At 45.5% G+C, this 16,594-nt stretch overlaps 2 protein-coding genes, 1 long non-coding RNA gene and 6 other non-coding genes across 10 annotated transcripts; 7 read left to right on the forward strand and 2 right to left on the reverse strand.

Annotated features, from left to right (window-relative positions):
- Positions 1-1,821: 1,821 nt before the first annotated feature.
- On the reverse strand, positions 1,822-4,446 carry LOC101775970 (probable inactive dual specificity protein phosphatase-like At4g18593). Of its 2 annotated transcripts, XM_004951249.3 has the most exons (5): positions 4,214-4,446; positions 3,233-3,334; positions 2,960-3,027; positions 2,396-2,876; positions 1,822-2,307 (listed from the first exon to the last, which is right to left on the reverse strand). In XM_004951249.3, the coding sequence occupies exons 2-5, from the start codon at positions 3,321-3,323 to the stop codon at positions 2,153-2,155; spliced, it is 795 nt and encodes a 264-aa protein (XP_004951306.1). In that variant the 5' UTR covers positions 3,324-3,334; positions 4,214-4,446; the 3' UTR covers positions 1,822-2,152. The 2 variants fall into 2 exon arrangements, with proteins under 2 accessions (XP_004951306.1, XP_004951307.1); XM_004951250.3 differs by lacking the exon at positions 3,233-3,334 and having other exon boundaries at positions 4,214-4,441.
- Positions 4,447-4,828: 382 nt separating this feature from the next.
- On the reverse strand, positions 4,829-12,759 carry LOC111255662. The gene is made up of 3 exons (XR_001163114.2): positions 12,316-12,759; positions 12,110-12,212; positions 4,829-5,280 (listed from the first exon to the last, which is right to left on the reverse strand). It is a non-coding gene; the product is annotated as an uncharacterized LOC111255662 (long non-coding RNA).
- TRNAQ-UUG lies at positions 6,030-6,101 on the forward strand. The gene has a single exon. It is a non-coding gene; the product is annotated as a tRNA-Gln (tRNA).
- On the forward strand, positions 6,955-7,026 carry TRNAQ-UUG. Its single transcript has one exon. It is a non-coding gene; the product is annotated as a tRNA-Gln (tRNA).
- TRNAQ-UUG lies at positions 8,046-8,117 on the forward strand. Its single transcript has one exon. It is a non-coding gene; the product is annotated as a tRNA-Gln (tRNA).
- On the forward strand, positions 9,003-9,074 carry TRNAQ-UUG. Its single transcript has one exon. It is a non-coding gene; the product is annotated as a tRNA-Gln (tRNA).
- On the forward strand, positions 9,985-10,056 carry TRNAQ-UUG. Its single transcript has one exon. It is a non-coding gene; the product is annotated as a tRNA-Gln (tRNA).
- TRNAQ-UUG lies at positions 10,965-11,036 on the forward strand. The gene has a single exon. It is a non-coding gene; the product is annotated as a tRNA-Gln (tRNA).
- Positions 12,760-13,149: 390 nt separating the features above from the next.
- On the forward strand, positions 13,150-15,306 carry LOC101755053 (seed biotin-containing protein SBP65). Its single transcript, XM_004954524.3, has 2 exons — positions 13,150-14,777; positions 14,867-15,306. Exons 1-2 carry the CDS (start codon positions 13,257-13,259, stop codon positions 15,050-15,052), a joined length of 1,707 nt encoding a protein of 568 aa, XP_004954581.1. The 5' UTR covers positions 13,150-13,256; the 3' UTR covers positions 15,053-15,306.
- The last annotated feature ends 1,288 nt before the right edge of the window (positions 15,307-16,594 follow it).

Raw genomic sequence — 16,594 nt, forward strand, 5'->3', positions numbered from 1 at the left:
AGCTCGTGGCCGCCGCCAAGGTCCAGCGCGCGCAGGAGGCCGTCGTCTCCTCCCGCCCCTTCTCGGAGGCGCTCATGGAGGTCCTCTAAAACATGAACCAGGAGATCCAGACGAAGGACATCGACCTGCCGCTCACCTGCACCCGCCCCGTCAAGAAAGTGGCCCTCGTGGTCCTCACCCGCGAGCGCGGCCTCTATGGCAGCTTCAACAACAACGTGCTCAAAAGGCGGACACCCGCATCGATGAGCTCAAGCAGCTGGGCCTCGCGCGGCGGCGGTCCGACGGCGGAGTTCCGAGCGGAGGCGCAAGGGGGAAGTCGTTGGGGCAGCAGCCTCGGGAGGCGCGTAGCGGGCGTCTTGGGCTTCCACTAGGAGTAGCGGACGGGGTGGCCGTCCGCTTGGGAGAGGAAGCCTCGCAGTACCGCGGTGCGGGATTTTTTCCGCTATCGCTGTACCGGAGGACGGTTTGCAGTGTCCCGGTGCGGACAACCTTATCCCGCCCACCTCCCGTGCTCCTATGAGCCTGGCCCGGAAGAAACGAGCAATTCTCCGTATCTTTGGAGCTTGGCTGACGAGGGAATCTCGCGTCGTGCGGGACAGGCTTGAACACTGCTGTACCCATCCAATCACATGTTGCCTGCATGCCGAGAGCCTGGCTCAGCTGAAACCAGCCAACCAATCAGGCCCCAGGCGGTCTGACCAGTCCGGACCTGACAACCTGCAATCGGTCTGACGGGGTACGGACGGTCTGATCGGTCCAACCTACTTTTGAGTAGATTTGAGAAAGATTTGAGAAACCTACGCCATGTTTAGTTACTCCCAACTCCCAACTTTGACACTATGCAAAAAGAAGATTCCCCATCACATCAAACTTGCGGTACATGCATGGAGTACTAAATGTAGATGAAATTAAAAACTAATTGCACAGTTTTGTTGTACTTTGCGAGACGAATCTTTTGAGCCTAATTAGTCAATATTTGGACAATAATTCACAAATACAAACGAAACGCTACAGTGTGCTACAGTGCTGTAACAGTAATTTGGCACCTCCCAAATTCCCTAACTAAACAAGGCCCTACTTTGAGTAGATTTGAGAAAGATTTGAGAAATCTTTTGATGTATGTAGATTAATATTTGTAAAACGATTTCCTTGTGAGGTAAGATCTTCCCACCCTAGAAATATAAAGGGTCGCGGCTGATTGAGCCTAACACCCAATCGAACAAAATATTTAATTTACTTTTATCTCCAAACCCTAATTTTTTCTAACTTCTTGCTTTTCTCTTTCGTCTTGACAGCGGCTGAGGAAGTTCCGAGTGGCCTACTGATATCAGAGCAACCCTAAGCGCATCATCCCTGATGCCTGATGGGTCCCTCCCGGAAAGCGTCAACAGGGGGCATTGTGGATGTTACAGTGATTATTTTCCCTATTGATCTACATTTTGGCTTCTTATTGTTAGAAATATGTCTGTACAAAATCATTTCTACGTGCAGCCATTGTTTTTTCAGTATAGTCCATAGCAGCCATTTCTACTTTCTGTAGTGCAAGTTTTGAACGAAACGAAGGTGAATTTTGGCATCGCAAGACTATGGGAATGAACTGGCTCCAGTTTCATTCAAACATATAACTGCCTCGCATAAAAAAACAAACAGCCTTTGCTTTAAAGATATCCGTCATCCATATTATCATTCCTTTCAAGTCAGAGACGATATATTTATGCCGACAAACTGACAGCAGCATAACACGCATATGCTGCTAATTCGCTACAAAGTTGGAGCATTATAGAAAACTTCTATCAAGTTACCAGCAGATCAGAACCGTAGTTTTCATCTGAAGAAATTAGATCCACTCATGAAATCATGAGCCATAACTCATGAGATCTGATCATACCATACCCAAAAGACGGGGAAGTTCAAGAAAGTACTCTAGCAGTGCAGCTAAACCAATCCGTAAACTGAGGGTCCACCAAACATTTCCCAGTTTGTTTAGCTGTCGCAGCTTGGTGAAACGTAAGAGCTGATGCTCTAGATGAGATCAGCATTCTTTACAGCTGATAACTACTTAACCAGAGTGCCTAGCCGATACTATTTCCTAGCTACATATATATGTTGTAACATCACTGCTAAGGGATCAAAACTTTGCTTGATTGCGTGGTTACATTGAGCATTCGTCGATCTTGCTTTTGGTCAGCTGAAATGCTGGAATCACCCAGGCTCCGCAGCAGCACTGCATACCGGCCCAGTTGAATTGTCCAAGACGAGCTTTGCATCCCATGCAAAAGAGCTTATTCGCAACATATCCTTCTTCCACTGCAAATAGTATATACAGAAATATCAGAGGTTTATGACTAATGCTCTAAAAAGAAAGAGGTAAAACCATCATGTAAAAGAAACTGACCAGTTTGCATCCACTTCATCGGCTCCACATAGATGCAGGGACATTCAGGTTTTTTGTCATCATCATCCACAGACCGTTTGCCTCGGTTGAAGCACTTTCCACCCGCACCTACTTCATGGGTAACAACAAATTCTTGAGTTGCAAGCATTCTCCGACATTTTTTGCAGCGGTAGATAACACCTGGATCAGAAGTTCGTTTTTCTGGGTTGACATCAGATTCTGCAGATGTCTCCTGACATGTTTCTGTAGGCTTTTGATTAACCTCCAATCCTGCTTCCCGATCAGCTTTCTTGTCTGGGATGATATCAGTTTCCACCACTGTGTCCAGACATGTTTCCATTGGCTCTTCATTGACCTTGGATCCTGAAAGCTCATCAGTTTCCTTTTCTGGGTTAATATCGGTTTCCACAGGATTTTGATCCACCTTTGGTCCTGGCTTCTGTTGAATTACCGGTTCTGGTGCCTGACTGGTTTCCACCTCCTTCAAACCACATAATATCAGTTGTACGAAATTTACATGCTGACATGATACAACCATACGGTACATTATATAAATTAACTTACCATTTTGTTTAAACTTGAAATTAAAGCCTCCATAACCGTACTGAAAATCGATTGGATGTTGCTCACACCTGCAGTGTTCACAGACAGAAATAAGAGACCATGAATAGCACAGGTAACATTTAAAGCAAAAAAAGTTCCTTGCATACTGCAATTAGACAAAAAATTTAAGATGTAAGTATGTAACTGCTCACATATAATTCATGTATCCTCATATAGTTATGGAACCCTAATATTCAGCTACCCTTAGCACCATTTATTTGTTAAGGACATGACCTGTAGAAAATACATTCCATAACTTGCAGAAGCACAGTCCCTCTGTGACGTATGTGCACCATTGTTTTGTGATTGGACTGAAACTCGTCATGACATTGTGTGCTGCGACAACCCCATGAATGTTATATATCCTCTGAATAGTTTCTCTGAAGCAGTATTAAACACAATCCTAAGTTCCTAACAATTGAAGTCATGCAGCAATGCCAAGTACAGTACGTATTTTGACTAAAACCATGTACAAGAAACTTAGCAGTACCAAGGATTTTATCAGACTTTACGCCTCCGAGTAGACTGTAAATTATCTAGCAATAATGTCCATTTGGTTCAAAAGGTGTTTTTTTAAAAAAAAATGAACACACTGTATAATTCACAGCTACAGTCATCAGGCCTATGCAGCACAGATCATCTAAGACCAAAATGTCCAGTTGAATCATAGCGCAAATTATATCCTACATTTCCTTTGTACCACTAATTTCTGATAAACCAAAGAGCTTGTATACAAACCAACAAGCCATACCAACGATTCCTTCCAGTGGATTCAGAATGTCCCAATCAAGCAATCATGGAGCCTCCAACAGACTGAAGCACTGCAAGGTTCTAGGTCGGTTGTTCAGGATCTCCAAAGCTATCGAACCCCAAAACCTCACCTAAACCCAACCACAAGACGCAGGGCTGGGCATAGCGCGCGTCATGCCGGTATAAATTGAGCCCCAGAAAATATTCCACGAAATAATTTAGACCCGCACCCTGGATCCCAGTCCTTAGGGCATCAGCTGAGACCCACCGATTTCGCGCGCCCTAAATAAGATGATGAAGAAGCCTAATCGAACAGCCATGGATGGACGGAAACAAATTACGCTGCTAAATGATGCGCGCGCGGAAACCGGGTTGGACCGATTACTCTCACGGCAATTGAAACACCTCCCAGAAAAAACGCAATTAGACGGGGGGAAATCCGTCGAGCGAGTTAGGGTTCCTTACCAACGGTCCAAATCGATCGCAGGCGTGGATGGATTCGTCCACTCCGCGCCAACCCGAAACCGGTGGGGGCGGAGGAGGAGCACGGCGAGTCGACGACGACGACAGGAGTGCGACGGCTTCCTGGGACTTGGGAGTGGAGTGGATTGGAGGCTAGTTTATTAGGCGGCGCGGCGCGGGGAAGAGGACTTGAGGACGGCACGGACAGGAAACGTACGTGTACATGGCCGTATCCGACCTTTCTTCCATTTTGACAGACGCGAATTAGACGGAGATTAGATATTGTGTTTCCCAAAATAAAAGTTGTATCAATAATAATGGCATTTCACATATATTTTGATACAAATGTTATTTGATAACATATTCTAAGAGCATTGTCAAAGCTAATTCAAACACGTCCATAATATGCTACGTATAAAGAAAATAAGGTACTACGAATTCGCAAAAAGAAAAGCATTCTGGCGTGTAAAAATAATTGTATTACCTCAAATGCTACTGCAGTTTTGTAAATTTTTAGGACGTTTGACACTGATAACATGAATCCACAAGCCCAACAAGTGTTCTGGTGTGCACATTGCCGATCCATCAAGCGGGCGCAAAATACGTAACACTCGTATCTAGGAAAGTTTCTAGTTCTAGTTGATAAAAGGAGGTGATACAGTAAAATACAATGCCAAAACATAATTCGAACGTTCGGCACGGTATATACCATTTTCAGAATCTTTTAGACACATGGATATAAAGTCTAAAGAGTGAGGTAACAACTGTCCAGATACAAAATCAGCATCCTGTTCAAAGAGTTCGGATATAGCTGCTCAAAATGGGGGAGAAGATCAAGCTCCTCGTCTCGTGATACAGCTCGCTCTTTTCCTTGTCCTAAACACTTCTAGTCAGTACTCAGTAGTCACCAAAAGGGTCTCAATAACCGTTTTCAGATTGAATTCATTGTCCAATGACAAAACGAACTCGGGCACATGGTTCAGCTTATCGCACGTTACAATGCCAACACCAAAAGATGGAGTAGCCTGAGAGAGCATCAAGATGATTTTCGCCACTTGCCAAACCATATCCTTCAAAGATGAGAGAAAAACTTAGCATGTATCAAGATCACTGACAGACTGCTAGCAAAACTGAGGAAATTAACTAATGTTTCCAGGATGATCACAGTGGATGTTGTCTACAATCCATCAAGCGACGTTGAATGGTGCTATTTTCATGTCACCAATCAAACTAGTTTTCTATATATTACTGAATTGTAAACGAAGTTTGACACACCATGCATTTCTGAATGGAGGGAGTCTTTTGCAAATATGACTAACTCAACCCTAAGATATTGTATCACTTAATCAGTCCATCTAATTGACAAAGTTGCACATCATTAACAGTCCCGTAATCTTGAAAGACTCAAAAGTGGGATAAGAATCATGCATAGTAAAAACCAGTAGCATATTCTTGAAAGACTCAAGCCTAACATATAGCATAAGTTTTGATCTATCTTCTACAAAAGGTGAAAATGAACACAAAGCCCAACACGTTCATGCCAAAACATAACTGGCTTAATGCAAGACATGGCAAGGAATGATTTCAAGAATAAAACATTAAATTGGAGGGAAATTGCCCCTTCCATCAAATTCATTTCCTAAACATTGCTCGATAAAGCAGTAAAGTGCATCAGTTAAAATATAGAGTAGGTACTCCTTACACGGTTTTATTGGCAACTGATAGCTAAAGCAAAAAAAAAAGAAAAAAGAAAACAGAGAGAGGTGCTATGGAGATGTGCAGTGATAAATATATTATCTAGGGATAAAGCACACAAAATGGTTCCATGGTGTAGTGGTTATCACTCCAGACTTTGAATCTGGCAACCTGGGTTCGAATCCCGGTGGGACCTACCCTCTTTACATAAAAAGAGAATTTGTGACATGCCATTCAAAAGATTCAAACTTTTGGAAAAACCAAATTAGCTTTTCCTGGTTCACTTTAATACCATCCAAAAACTTTTCATCGTTTGCTCCAGAATTTAGTCCATTGCATGCTTAACATACCAGGGATAGAAAACGTAGTAGGAAACAGTGAGATGTAGATCGGCTAGCATTTGTGACTTTCCATCCTACAGGCGGGATTAAGACGGAGGCAACAGGAGTTCGCAAAAAATGGAACATGAGTAGGTTAGCTCGTTTGAAGAGAAACAACATAATCTGAGAGTGAGACAGAAGATAAGCGAGTTGGGTAACTCTGACAACAATGAATGGTGCTGTAATGCAAGTTCGACACACCACACATTTCTGAATGAATTGCAAATATGTCTCACTCAAGCCAAGATATTGCATTTCTTAATCAGTCCATTGACACAGTAGAACAAATTAACAAAATTGTGTCATTAACAGCCCCATAATGTTGACAGACTCAAAAGTAGGAAAGAATCTATAATAAATCCCAGTAGCATGACAAAAAAAAGGTGAAAACAGATGCAAGCACAAGTTCATGCCAAAACTCAACAGTCTGACTGCAGATATGGTATTGAATATATTAAAAAATAAATGTTGAATTGGAGAGGAATTAACCCTTCAGTCAAATTCACTTACTAAAAAGTGCTCAATAAAGCAGCGAGGTGCATTAGTTAAAATACAGATATTAGCTTATTGCTTCCATTTTATTGGGAAAGGCTAGCAGAAGAAAACAAAAATGGTTCTAGGGGGATGTCTTATGATAAATATATTACCTAGGGAGAAAACACACAAAATGGTTCCATGGTGTAGTGGTTATCACTCCAGACTTTGAATCTGGCAACCTGGGTTCGAATCCCGGTGGGACCTGCCCTTTTTAACATAAAGAGAATTTGTGAGGTGCCATTCAAAAGATCCAAACTTTTGAAAAAACTCAATTAGCTTTTCCAGGTTCATTTTAAAACCATTATCATACTTTTCATCATTTGCTCCAGTATTTAGTCCATTGCATGCTTAATGTACTTGGGATAGAGAATGTAGTAGGAAACAGCGAGATGTAGATTGGGCAAGGATTCATGGCCTTCCATCCTACAGGTGGGATTAAGATGAAGGTGACAGGAACTGCGCACAAAATAGAACATGAGTAGGACAGCTTGGCTGGAGACAAACAACATACTTGAGAGTGAAACACGAGATAAGCAAGTTGGGTACTCATGACAATGAATGGTGCTATTTTCATGTGACAAAAAAGATAATTTTCTACTCCCTCCGTTTCAAAATGTAGGTCGTTTTGGCTTTTCTAGATACATAGATTTTGCTATGTATCTAGACATAACCCTATATTTAGATGCATAGCAAAACCTATGTATCTAGAAAACCCAAAACGACCTAGATTTTGGAACAGAGGTAGTATATATTACTGATCTGTAATAGAAATTTGACACACCATGCCTTTCTGAATGAATTGCAAATATGTCTCCCTCAAGCCAAGATATTGCATTTCTTAATCAGTCCACTGACACAGTACAACTAATTAACAACATCATGTGTCATTAACAGCCCCCTAATCTTTATAGACTCAAATGTAGGAAAGGATCTATAATAAAACCCAGTAGCTGGCATAACCAAAATAAAGGTGAAAAAACATTCGGAATGCAGATATGGCATTGGATATTTTAAAAAAAATAAAATGTTGAATTGGAGAGTTATCCCTTCAGTCAAATTCACTTCCTAAAAAGTGCTCAAAAAACAGCAAGGTGCATTACTTAAAATACAGATATTAGCTTATTACTTTTTTTTGTGAAAGGCTAGCAGAAGAAAACAAAAATGGTTCTAGGAGGATGTGCTATGATAAATATATTACCTAGGGAAACAAAAAAACATAAAATGGTTCCATGGTGTAGTGGTTATCACTCCAGACTTTGAATCTGGCAACCTGGGTTCGAATCCCGGTGGGACCTGCCCTTTTTACATAAAAAGAGAATTTGTGACATGCCATTCAAAAGATCCAAACTTTTGGGAAAACTCAATTAGCTTTACCAGGATACTTTTCATCATTTGCTCCAGTATTTAGTCCATTGCATGCTTAACATACATGGGATACATAATGTAGTAGGAAACAGCAAGATGTAGATTGGCAAGGATTCATGGCCTTCCATCCTACAGGAGGGATTAAGATGGAGGTGACAAGAGTTGCACACAAAATGGAACACGAGCAGGACAGCTTGGCTGGAGACAAACAACATACTTGTGACTTGAGAGTGAAACACGGGATAAGCAAGTTGGGTAACTCTTATGACAATGAATGGTGCTATTTCCATATGACCAAAAAAATATATATATTACTGATCTGTAATGAAAATTTGACACACCATGCCTTTCTGAATGAATTGCAAATATGTCTCCCTCAAGCCAAGATATTGCAATTCTTAATCAGTTCATTGTCATGGTACAACCAAATGACAACGGCATGTGTCATTAACAGCCCCATAGTCTTGATAGACTCAAAAACAGGAAAGAATTATGGTAAAACCCAGTAGCTGGCATAGCACGAAAAAGGTGAAAATGGATGCAAGCAAAAGTTCATGCCAAAACTCAAGAGTCTGACTGCAGATCTGGCAATGAATGTTTTTTAAAGAAAAACATGTTGAATTGGAGAGGAAGTATCCATTCAGTCAAATTCACTTCCTAAACAGTGCTCAATAAAGCAGCAAGGTGCATCACTTAAAATACAGATATTAGCCTATTCCTTGCAATCTATTGGGAAAGGCTAGCAGAAGAAAACAAAAACGGTTCTAAGGGGTGTGCTATGATAAATATATTACTTAGGGAGAAAGAAATAAAATGGTTCCATGGTGTAGTGGTTATCACTCCAGACTTTGAATCTGGCAACCTGGGTTCGAATCCCGGTGGGACCTTCCCCTTTTTTACATAAAAAGAGAATTTGTGGTATGTCATTCAAAAGATCCAAACGTTTTGAAAACCCCAATTAGCTTTTCCAGGTTCACTTTAAAACCATTCAGAAACTTTTTATCATCTGCTCCAGTAATTAGTCCATTGCATGCTTAATGTATTTGGGATAGAGAACGTCATAGGAAACAGCTGAGACATAGATCAGCAAGGACTTGTGGCCTTCCATCCTACAGGCGGGATTAAGATGGGAGGTGACAGGAGTTGCGCACAAAATGGAACATGAGTAGGATAGCTTGGCAGGAGACAAACAACATACTTGAGAGTGAGACAGTAGATAAGCAGGTTGGATAACTCTCATGACAATGAATGGTGCTATTTCCATGTGACCGGGAAAGAATAATTTTCCATATATTACTGATCTGTAATGGAAGTTTGACACACCATGCCTTTCTGAATGAATTGCAAATATTTCTCACTAAAGCCAAGATATTGCATTTCTTAATCAGTTCGTTGGCATGGGACAGCTAGTTGATAAATTTGTGCATCATTAACAGCCCATAATCTTGATAGACTCAAAAGCAGGAAAGAATCAGGTATAGCAAACACAGTAGCCGGCATAACACGAAAAAGGTGAAAATGAATGCAAGCGGAAGTTCGAGCCAAAACCCAACAGTCTGACTGCAGATATGGCAATGAATGATTTTAAGAAACATGTTGAATTGGAGAGGAAGTATCCATTCAGTCAAATTTACTTCCTAAATAGTGCGCAATAAAGTAGTAAGGTGCATCAGTTAACATACAGATATTAGACTATTCCTTGCAATTTATTAGGAAAGGCTAGCAGAAGAAAACAAAAATGGTTCAAGTGGGACGTGCTATGATAAATATATTACCTAAGGAGAAAACGCATCAAATGGTTCCATGGTGTAGTGGTTATCACTCCAGACTTTGAATCTGGCAACCTGGGTTCGAATCCCGGTGGGACCTACCCTTTTTTTAACATAAAAAGAGAATTTGTGATATGCCATTCCAAAGATCCAAACTTTTGGAAAAATTAAATTAGCTTTTCCTGGTTCACTTTAATACCATTCAGAAACTTTCCATCGTTTGCTCCACTATTTCGTCCATTGCATGCTTAATGCGCTTGGGATAGATGACATAGTAGGAAACAGCAAGATCTAGATTGGCAAGGATTAGTGGCCTTCCATCCTACAGGCAGGATTAAGATGGAGGCGACAGGAGTTGCACACAAAATGAAACATGAGTAGGACAGCTTGGCTGGAGACAAACAACATACTTGAGAGTGAGGAAGGAGATAAGCAAGTTGGATAATTCTCACGACAATGAATGGTGCTATTTCCATGTGACCAATAAAAGTAGTTTACTATATATGACTGATATGTAATAGAAGTTTGCACCACCATGCATTTCTGAATGAATTGCAATTATGTCTCACCCATGCAAAGATATTGCATTTCTTAATCAGTTCATTGACATGGTACAAGTAATTGACAAAGTCGTGCGTCATTAACAACCCCATAATATTGATAAACTCAAAGCAGGAAAGAATCAGGTGTAGTAAAGCACAGTAGATGGCACGCATAATAAAATAATGGTGAAAATGGATGCAAGCACAAGTTCATGCCAAAACTCAACACTCTAACTGCAGATATGGCAATGAATGATTTAAAAAGGACAAAATGATGAATGGGAGAGAACCCTTCAGTAAAATTCACTTCCTAAATGGTACTCAACAAAGCAGCAAGGTGTTTCAGTTAAAATACAGAAATTAGCCTATTCTGTGAGATTTATTGGAAATGGCTAGCAGAATAAATAAAATGGCGCAAGAGATTTGTTATGATAAATATATTATCTTGGGAGAAAACACATAAAATGGTTCCATGGTGTAGTGGTTATCACTCCAGACTTTGAATCTGGTAACCTGGGTTCAAATCCCGGTGGGACCTACTTTCTTTTGACAAAAAGGGAATAGAGATATTTACTCAAAAAGTCCAACCTTTTGAAAAATACAATTATATTTATCTGGTTTGCTCCATTCCTTTAATCTATTGCATGTTTTATGAGCCCGGGGTAGGGAACGCACTAGGAAGGTGAGATGTAGATAAGCATGGTTTAATAGCCATGCCCCTTTCACCCTGCAACTGGGTTGGCATGGAGGGGATAGGATTGCGCACAATAAGGAACTGTAATAGGACAGCTTAGATGCAGAGAAATGGCATACATGTGACACACAGAGGGAGATAAAAAAGTTGGTTGATTCCTTTTGTTTTCTTCCTCTGCGAAAATCTCATCCCACTAATTACATATGGATCTAGCAAACTTAGCCAGGGAAAATACAAAGTAACAATATGATTGGTTCAAACTAAGCTGAATGAAAATATATAAAATGTCAATCCTACGCACCTAGATGTTGCTTCACACCCTGATAGAAAAAATCAATGCAGCAATGGGTACATCCAAAAGAGACAAGGTGCAGGACAGTGTCAAGGAACGCTGTTGTACAACACATCGTCACCAGCCTAAAGCCATAGGCTAGTCATTTGTGTTAGTGATTGTGGCCTCTGTTTTACAGATCATGTTGCATAGAACAATTATAATATTGTTACCAAGTTAGGCAGTTTTGAATAAATTGTTTTGAATAAATTCCTGGGAATTTACAAAGACAAAATTCCAAATTTTCAAGACTCTTAATCTGGTACCATGGCAAAGATTAGTTACTGGCAGTCAATTGAAAGAGAAAAGTTAGTTCCCTACAGATATGTTGAAGCATCTGCAAAAGATTGTCCCGGTAGATATTATACAGAGGTTTGTTTCATATATTCTGTTTTAGTATATGAGCAAGGTTTAAACAAAATAAAGGTCCCTACTGAGAGATCTAGGAGTCAATGAAGCAAACAGAGCATCTACACGAAATATATTGGCATGTGACACAAAAAAGAAGCTGCTGTAACAGGCATACAGGACATGCTAGAGCACAACAGCTATACTATCCAACAAGGCAACAAGCATCAGAAATTACCTAGCACATTGAATTTTGAGCAGGGCCCGAAGAACTAATAAGCTTGGCAGGCACACAGCAGAAAGCTAGAAACAGAGCATGGCACCGTCCATAATCCCGCAACCTGTGAACACGACAAATCCTATCAATGAGCCAACCCAGGTAGCACAACTTTATCGATCCTGAACGCTCAACTGCATATATCGTTAATAAAGCGAAACCCTCACAGGCAATCGGTTGGCAGATCAAACTGGACGCGGCAAGGGCCAACGGCCACCGGCTTGAGATGCGGCCGTAATGGGCGCCCGACCGGAGAGGTCATGGATGACCGCGTCGGCGGGGAGATCCACGCCGCAGGCTAGACGTCGTGGACGGCGGACAGCGGCCTCGGCGCAGAGGAGGACGCCGTGGGCAGGCACCGATCGGTTGTCCCCCTAAAGCGGCGGCGCCATTGGAAGCCGCAGACAGCGAGGCCGTGGAAGCCACGGCGCGCCTTCGTAAGAGAGGAGGCGGAGGCGGAGGCGGAGGCGGCATGGGGGGTGGTGAAGGGTGAGGGGAGGAGGACGCCGTCGCCCGGCGTAGGGTTTGGACTTTGAAGGAAGCGGCGACGATAGATACGGAGGAGGAGAACGAATGGCGGAGAAGAGCGGCCGCCGCCGGCGACGAGAGAGCTTCGTGGCCGTTTCGATCCGTCTTCCTGTCGGCCCAACAGGCCAACAGGCTCAACTACTGGGCCGGCCTCGGTTTGAGCCCACGGCATCTCCGCGCGGGCGAATCTGGAAGAGAGTCCACGCGTGCGATGGGATGGGGCTCGCACGGACTCTCATGTGTCGCGTCGTGTTCGTGTCCCGTCGCCGCCGCAAACGCTGCGTCGGCCGTGGTGAGCCGATGACGCAGCACGAGCTTCCTCGATCCCATCCACTCCGGTCGCACGTGTCAGCTCCTCCCGACACGCGTCCCGCTCCGGCGCCGCCACGGCAACGTCAACGTCAAACCCCGGCCGCCCACCGCCAATTTATAAGCCTCCCGCCGATCACGCTACAGCCCATCACCAAGCCAAAACCGCAAGCCACTACCAGCGATCAGGTCACACTACTACTATTACGCCCAATCCAACACAGCAACCACGCTCTGCTCTTAGCTCTCGCCGGCAAGCTCGCTCGCCGCAATGGCGTCGCAGCAACAGCCCAGGAAGCAGGCCACCAACCGGGCCCAGGAGGAGGTAGGAGGAGGCCAACAAGGCCAGGCGATGAACCTGGAGGAGATCGGCAAGTACCGCTCCGAGGCGCAGCAGCGGTCGGCCGACGCCATCCGCGCCGCCGAGGAGCGCTTCAACAAGGCCAACAACAATCAGGCGCCCAGCGCCGCCACCGTGGTCTCGTATCAGGAGACCACGAGGCAGCCCGCGGCGAAGCAGCAGGGTGAGAGCCACGGCCACGGCGTGGGACACGGCTCCGAGCCGCAGCAGTGGCTGGCGGAAACCGCCGCCGATGCCAGGGAGAGGTGCAACAAGGCAATGGGGACGAGCCCCGCCGCCGCGCACGGCGGCAAGGCGTCGCCGGCCGGCCACGCGCCGGCGGGCGCGGCGCCTCCGCACCAACAGGGAAGGAGGGAGCAGGAGGGCGGCGGTCAAGCCCGCGCCCACCTGACGCGGCAGGAGGAGATGCCTGACAGGAGGTCGGCCGCGGAAGCCGCGAGCGCCGCGGTGGAGAGGCACGACAGGGGCGGCGGGGAGGCCTCCGCGGGGCAGGGCGTTAAGGAGAAGGCCGCGCGCGCGGCCGGCGCCAAGGCGAAGGGCGCCGAGGCCAAGGACGCCGGCGCCCGGGGCGCGCAGGCCGCGGCGGGGAAGGCCCAGGAGGCCTCGGGGGCGGCGGCCGACCGCACCAAGCAGGCGGCCGCGACGGCGAAGGACGCCACGGCCGGCGCGGCCGGGACGACCGCCGAGTACGCGAGGCAGGCGGCGGCGAAGGCCAAGGACGTGACGCTGGGCACCAGGGAGACGGCGGCCGAGTACGCGAAGCAGGCCGCGGCAAAGGGCAAGGACGTGTCGGTGACCGCCGCCGGGACGGCGGCGGAGTACGCGAAGCAGGCGGCGGTGAAGGGCAAGGACGTGACGGTGAGCGCCGGCGGGACGGCGGCGGAGTACGCCAGGGCCGCGGCGGAGAAGGCGAAGGAGGCGGCGGTGGCTACCGCGAGGACGACGGCCGGGTACACGCAGCAGGCGGCGGCCAAGGCGACGGAGATGACGGCGGACACCGCGCGCAAGGTGGCGGAGTACGCCAGGGAGAAGGCGGAGCAGGGCAAGGAGCGCCAGGCGGAGGAGCCCCGCGAGGACGTGGCGTGGGAGGCGGCGGGCAAGGCCCGCCACATGACCGGGCAGCACGAGGACACGACCGGCGCCATGGCGCGCAGGGTGGGGGACACCGCTGGGCAAGCCAAGGACATGGTGAAGGACGTGACGGGATCCATGGCGCAGAAGGCGAGCGACACGGCGGGGCGCGCCAAGGACACGGCGATGGACGCGGCCGGCAGCGTGGCGCAGAGGTCGAGGGACACCGCTGCCGAGGCCGGGGACAAGACGAAGGACGCCACCTCACACGCGGAGCACAAGGCAGGGGAGGTTAAGGACAAAGCATCGGGGACCGGCAAGGCCGACGGCTGTGGCGGCGGTGTCACGACGAAGGCGAAGGTATGTGCGCGCCTGGCGTCCGGTCATGTGTGTTGGGGTGCCGTGTCTTTTGAAGTGTGTGCGTAGCTGACGGCTCAGTTGTGATGCAGGGCGGCGGCGGCGAGGACACGACGGTAGTGGGCGACGTCCTGGAAACGGTGGGCGCGATGGTGGTCGGGCTGGCGCAGCACACCAAGGGGCTCATCGCCGGCGAGGAGGAGCTCGTCCCCGTCGAAGGTGGCGAGGAGGGAAAGGTCACCGAGGCAAGGAAGGAGGAGAAGCGCAAGACCGCTTGATGATGCGATCGTTGCTCTGCTTCTAGGCTTTGCCGGCAAAGTTTGGGTTCGCCGTGTACTGGTTCCGCCTTCCGCGACACGTCCAGCTGCGTATAGTAGAATAACGTTGCCGGTGTACGTGCGTCGCCATCTCCTTTTAAACAAGGAGAGCTGCCAGAGAGCGGCCAATTATATTTGAAAAAGAATAAGGCAAACTCCGGTCGGTTGCCATGTCACAGTGTGATCCTGTGCATGCACGACGCTGTGATCGTGTCAACCTGCTATGTGCTCTTATGTACTCGTATAGTCCTATGTATTTGTACATGTTTGGATGCCGTCTCCGTTTTCTGCCTATGTGCTTTGGAGCCAGGTAGGAAAGCATAATAAGTTTTATTTCTTTCTTTTAAAATAAAAGTATAGATGCGTACACAGTTTCCTGCACATGCGTTTTAGGATAAGGCAGGAAGCCAGTATAAATTTTATTTTATTCTCAAAAAACATGGAATGTCTATTTATGTACAGTTTCCTGAACGTACGCTTTAGGATAAGGCAGGAAACCAGTATAATTTTTATTTTATTCTCAATGTCCAACTGTCGACAGAGAGGTAAAATTAGACTTTTAGAGGTAAAATTAGAAAATTTTTGTAGTATTATGAGGTTGTTCTGCAATGTTGTAGGTACTACCTTTGAAATATCGTAAAATAGCCTATACAACGGCAGAATTTTTTATTATTCCTTTCCTAAAAATCATGAAATATTTTGGAACACATAATAATGTTTGTAACGTCAGATGATATCATTTGGAATATAGAAAAATTTTGATTGATTTTTCTAAAAATATGTTCCTTTCCTAAAAATCATGAAATATTTTAAAACATCACATAATAACATCAGAGGACATCATTTGGAACATAGAAAAAATTTGATTGATTTTTTCTAAAAATATGTTAACAGATAGATGGTATTTCTCAACAAACATATATAGTTTTCTGGGTAGGAAACTATAACAACCTTTGCAAAACAGAATGGTATATGGATGCATATGTACAGTTTTCTACCTATGCGTTTTGGAACTAAGCTGGAGTTCAATGAGCAGGTCAGCTCATAATGGGCTAATGGGTTTTGGTTCCGGCTAATGGGCTTCAACGTGTTGAGTCATAATTGTAAGCAGGCTTTGTACAGTTGGTGAGCCCGCTACTCTTTCCAGCCAAGCTGGTCCAACATGCGAAGATAAGATCGTCTTCTACCTTGAGATCCATTCTTCATTTATACTGTCCAAAACTAGTGGGGCGAGGGGAGAGGTGGTTCGCAGGCAAGCCCCCTAATCCAACATTGCCCGCGTGGCTTGGTGACTACAGTTAGCGCGTCCGTTTGTGAACCGTAAGTGTACGGATCATCGTACCTTTTCTATTAGCATGTTCCATCTAAGATTTATCAATTCATGGATCGGCAACAAACTAGCTAAGGTTTCTATCTAGTCTAACGGATCAATCCTTACATGAAACGTTGATTGCATATGAGGGATAAACCTGATGTAAAGATGAATGATAAGAACACAGGTTG

Source organism: Setaria italica, chromosome I (assembly GCF_000263155.2).
Source record: "Setaria italica strain Yugu1 chromosome I, Setaria_italica_v2.0, whole genome shotgun sequence".
NCBI classification, from domain to species: domain Eukaryota; kingdom Viridiplantae; phylum Streptophyta; class Magnoliopsida; order Poales; family Poaceae; genus Setaria; species Setaria italica.

Bases quoted from the DNA above. Each gene is read 5' to 3' on its own strand.
- LOC101775970 (XM_004951249.3), bottom strand. From the start codon at position 3,323: ATGACGAGTTTCAGTCCAATCACAAAACAATGGTGCACATACGTCACA. The intron at 3,028-3,232 runs GTCATGTCCTTA...TGAACACTGCAG, and splicing joins ATGGAATGTATTTTCTACAG to GTGTGAGCAACATCCAATCG. The intron at 2,877-2,959 runs GTAAGTTAATTT...TGTGGTTTGAAG, and splicing joins TTTCAAGTTTAAACAAAATG to GAGGTGGAAACCAGTCAGGC.
- LOC101755053 (XM_004954524.3), top strand. From the start codon at position 13,257: ATGGCGTCGCAGCAACAGCCCAGGAAGCAGGCCACCAACCGGGCCCAG. The intron at 14,778-14,866 runs GTATGTGCGCGC...GTTGTGATGCAG, and splicing joins GTGTCACGACGAAGGCGAAG to GGCGGCGGCGGCGAGGACAC.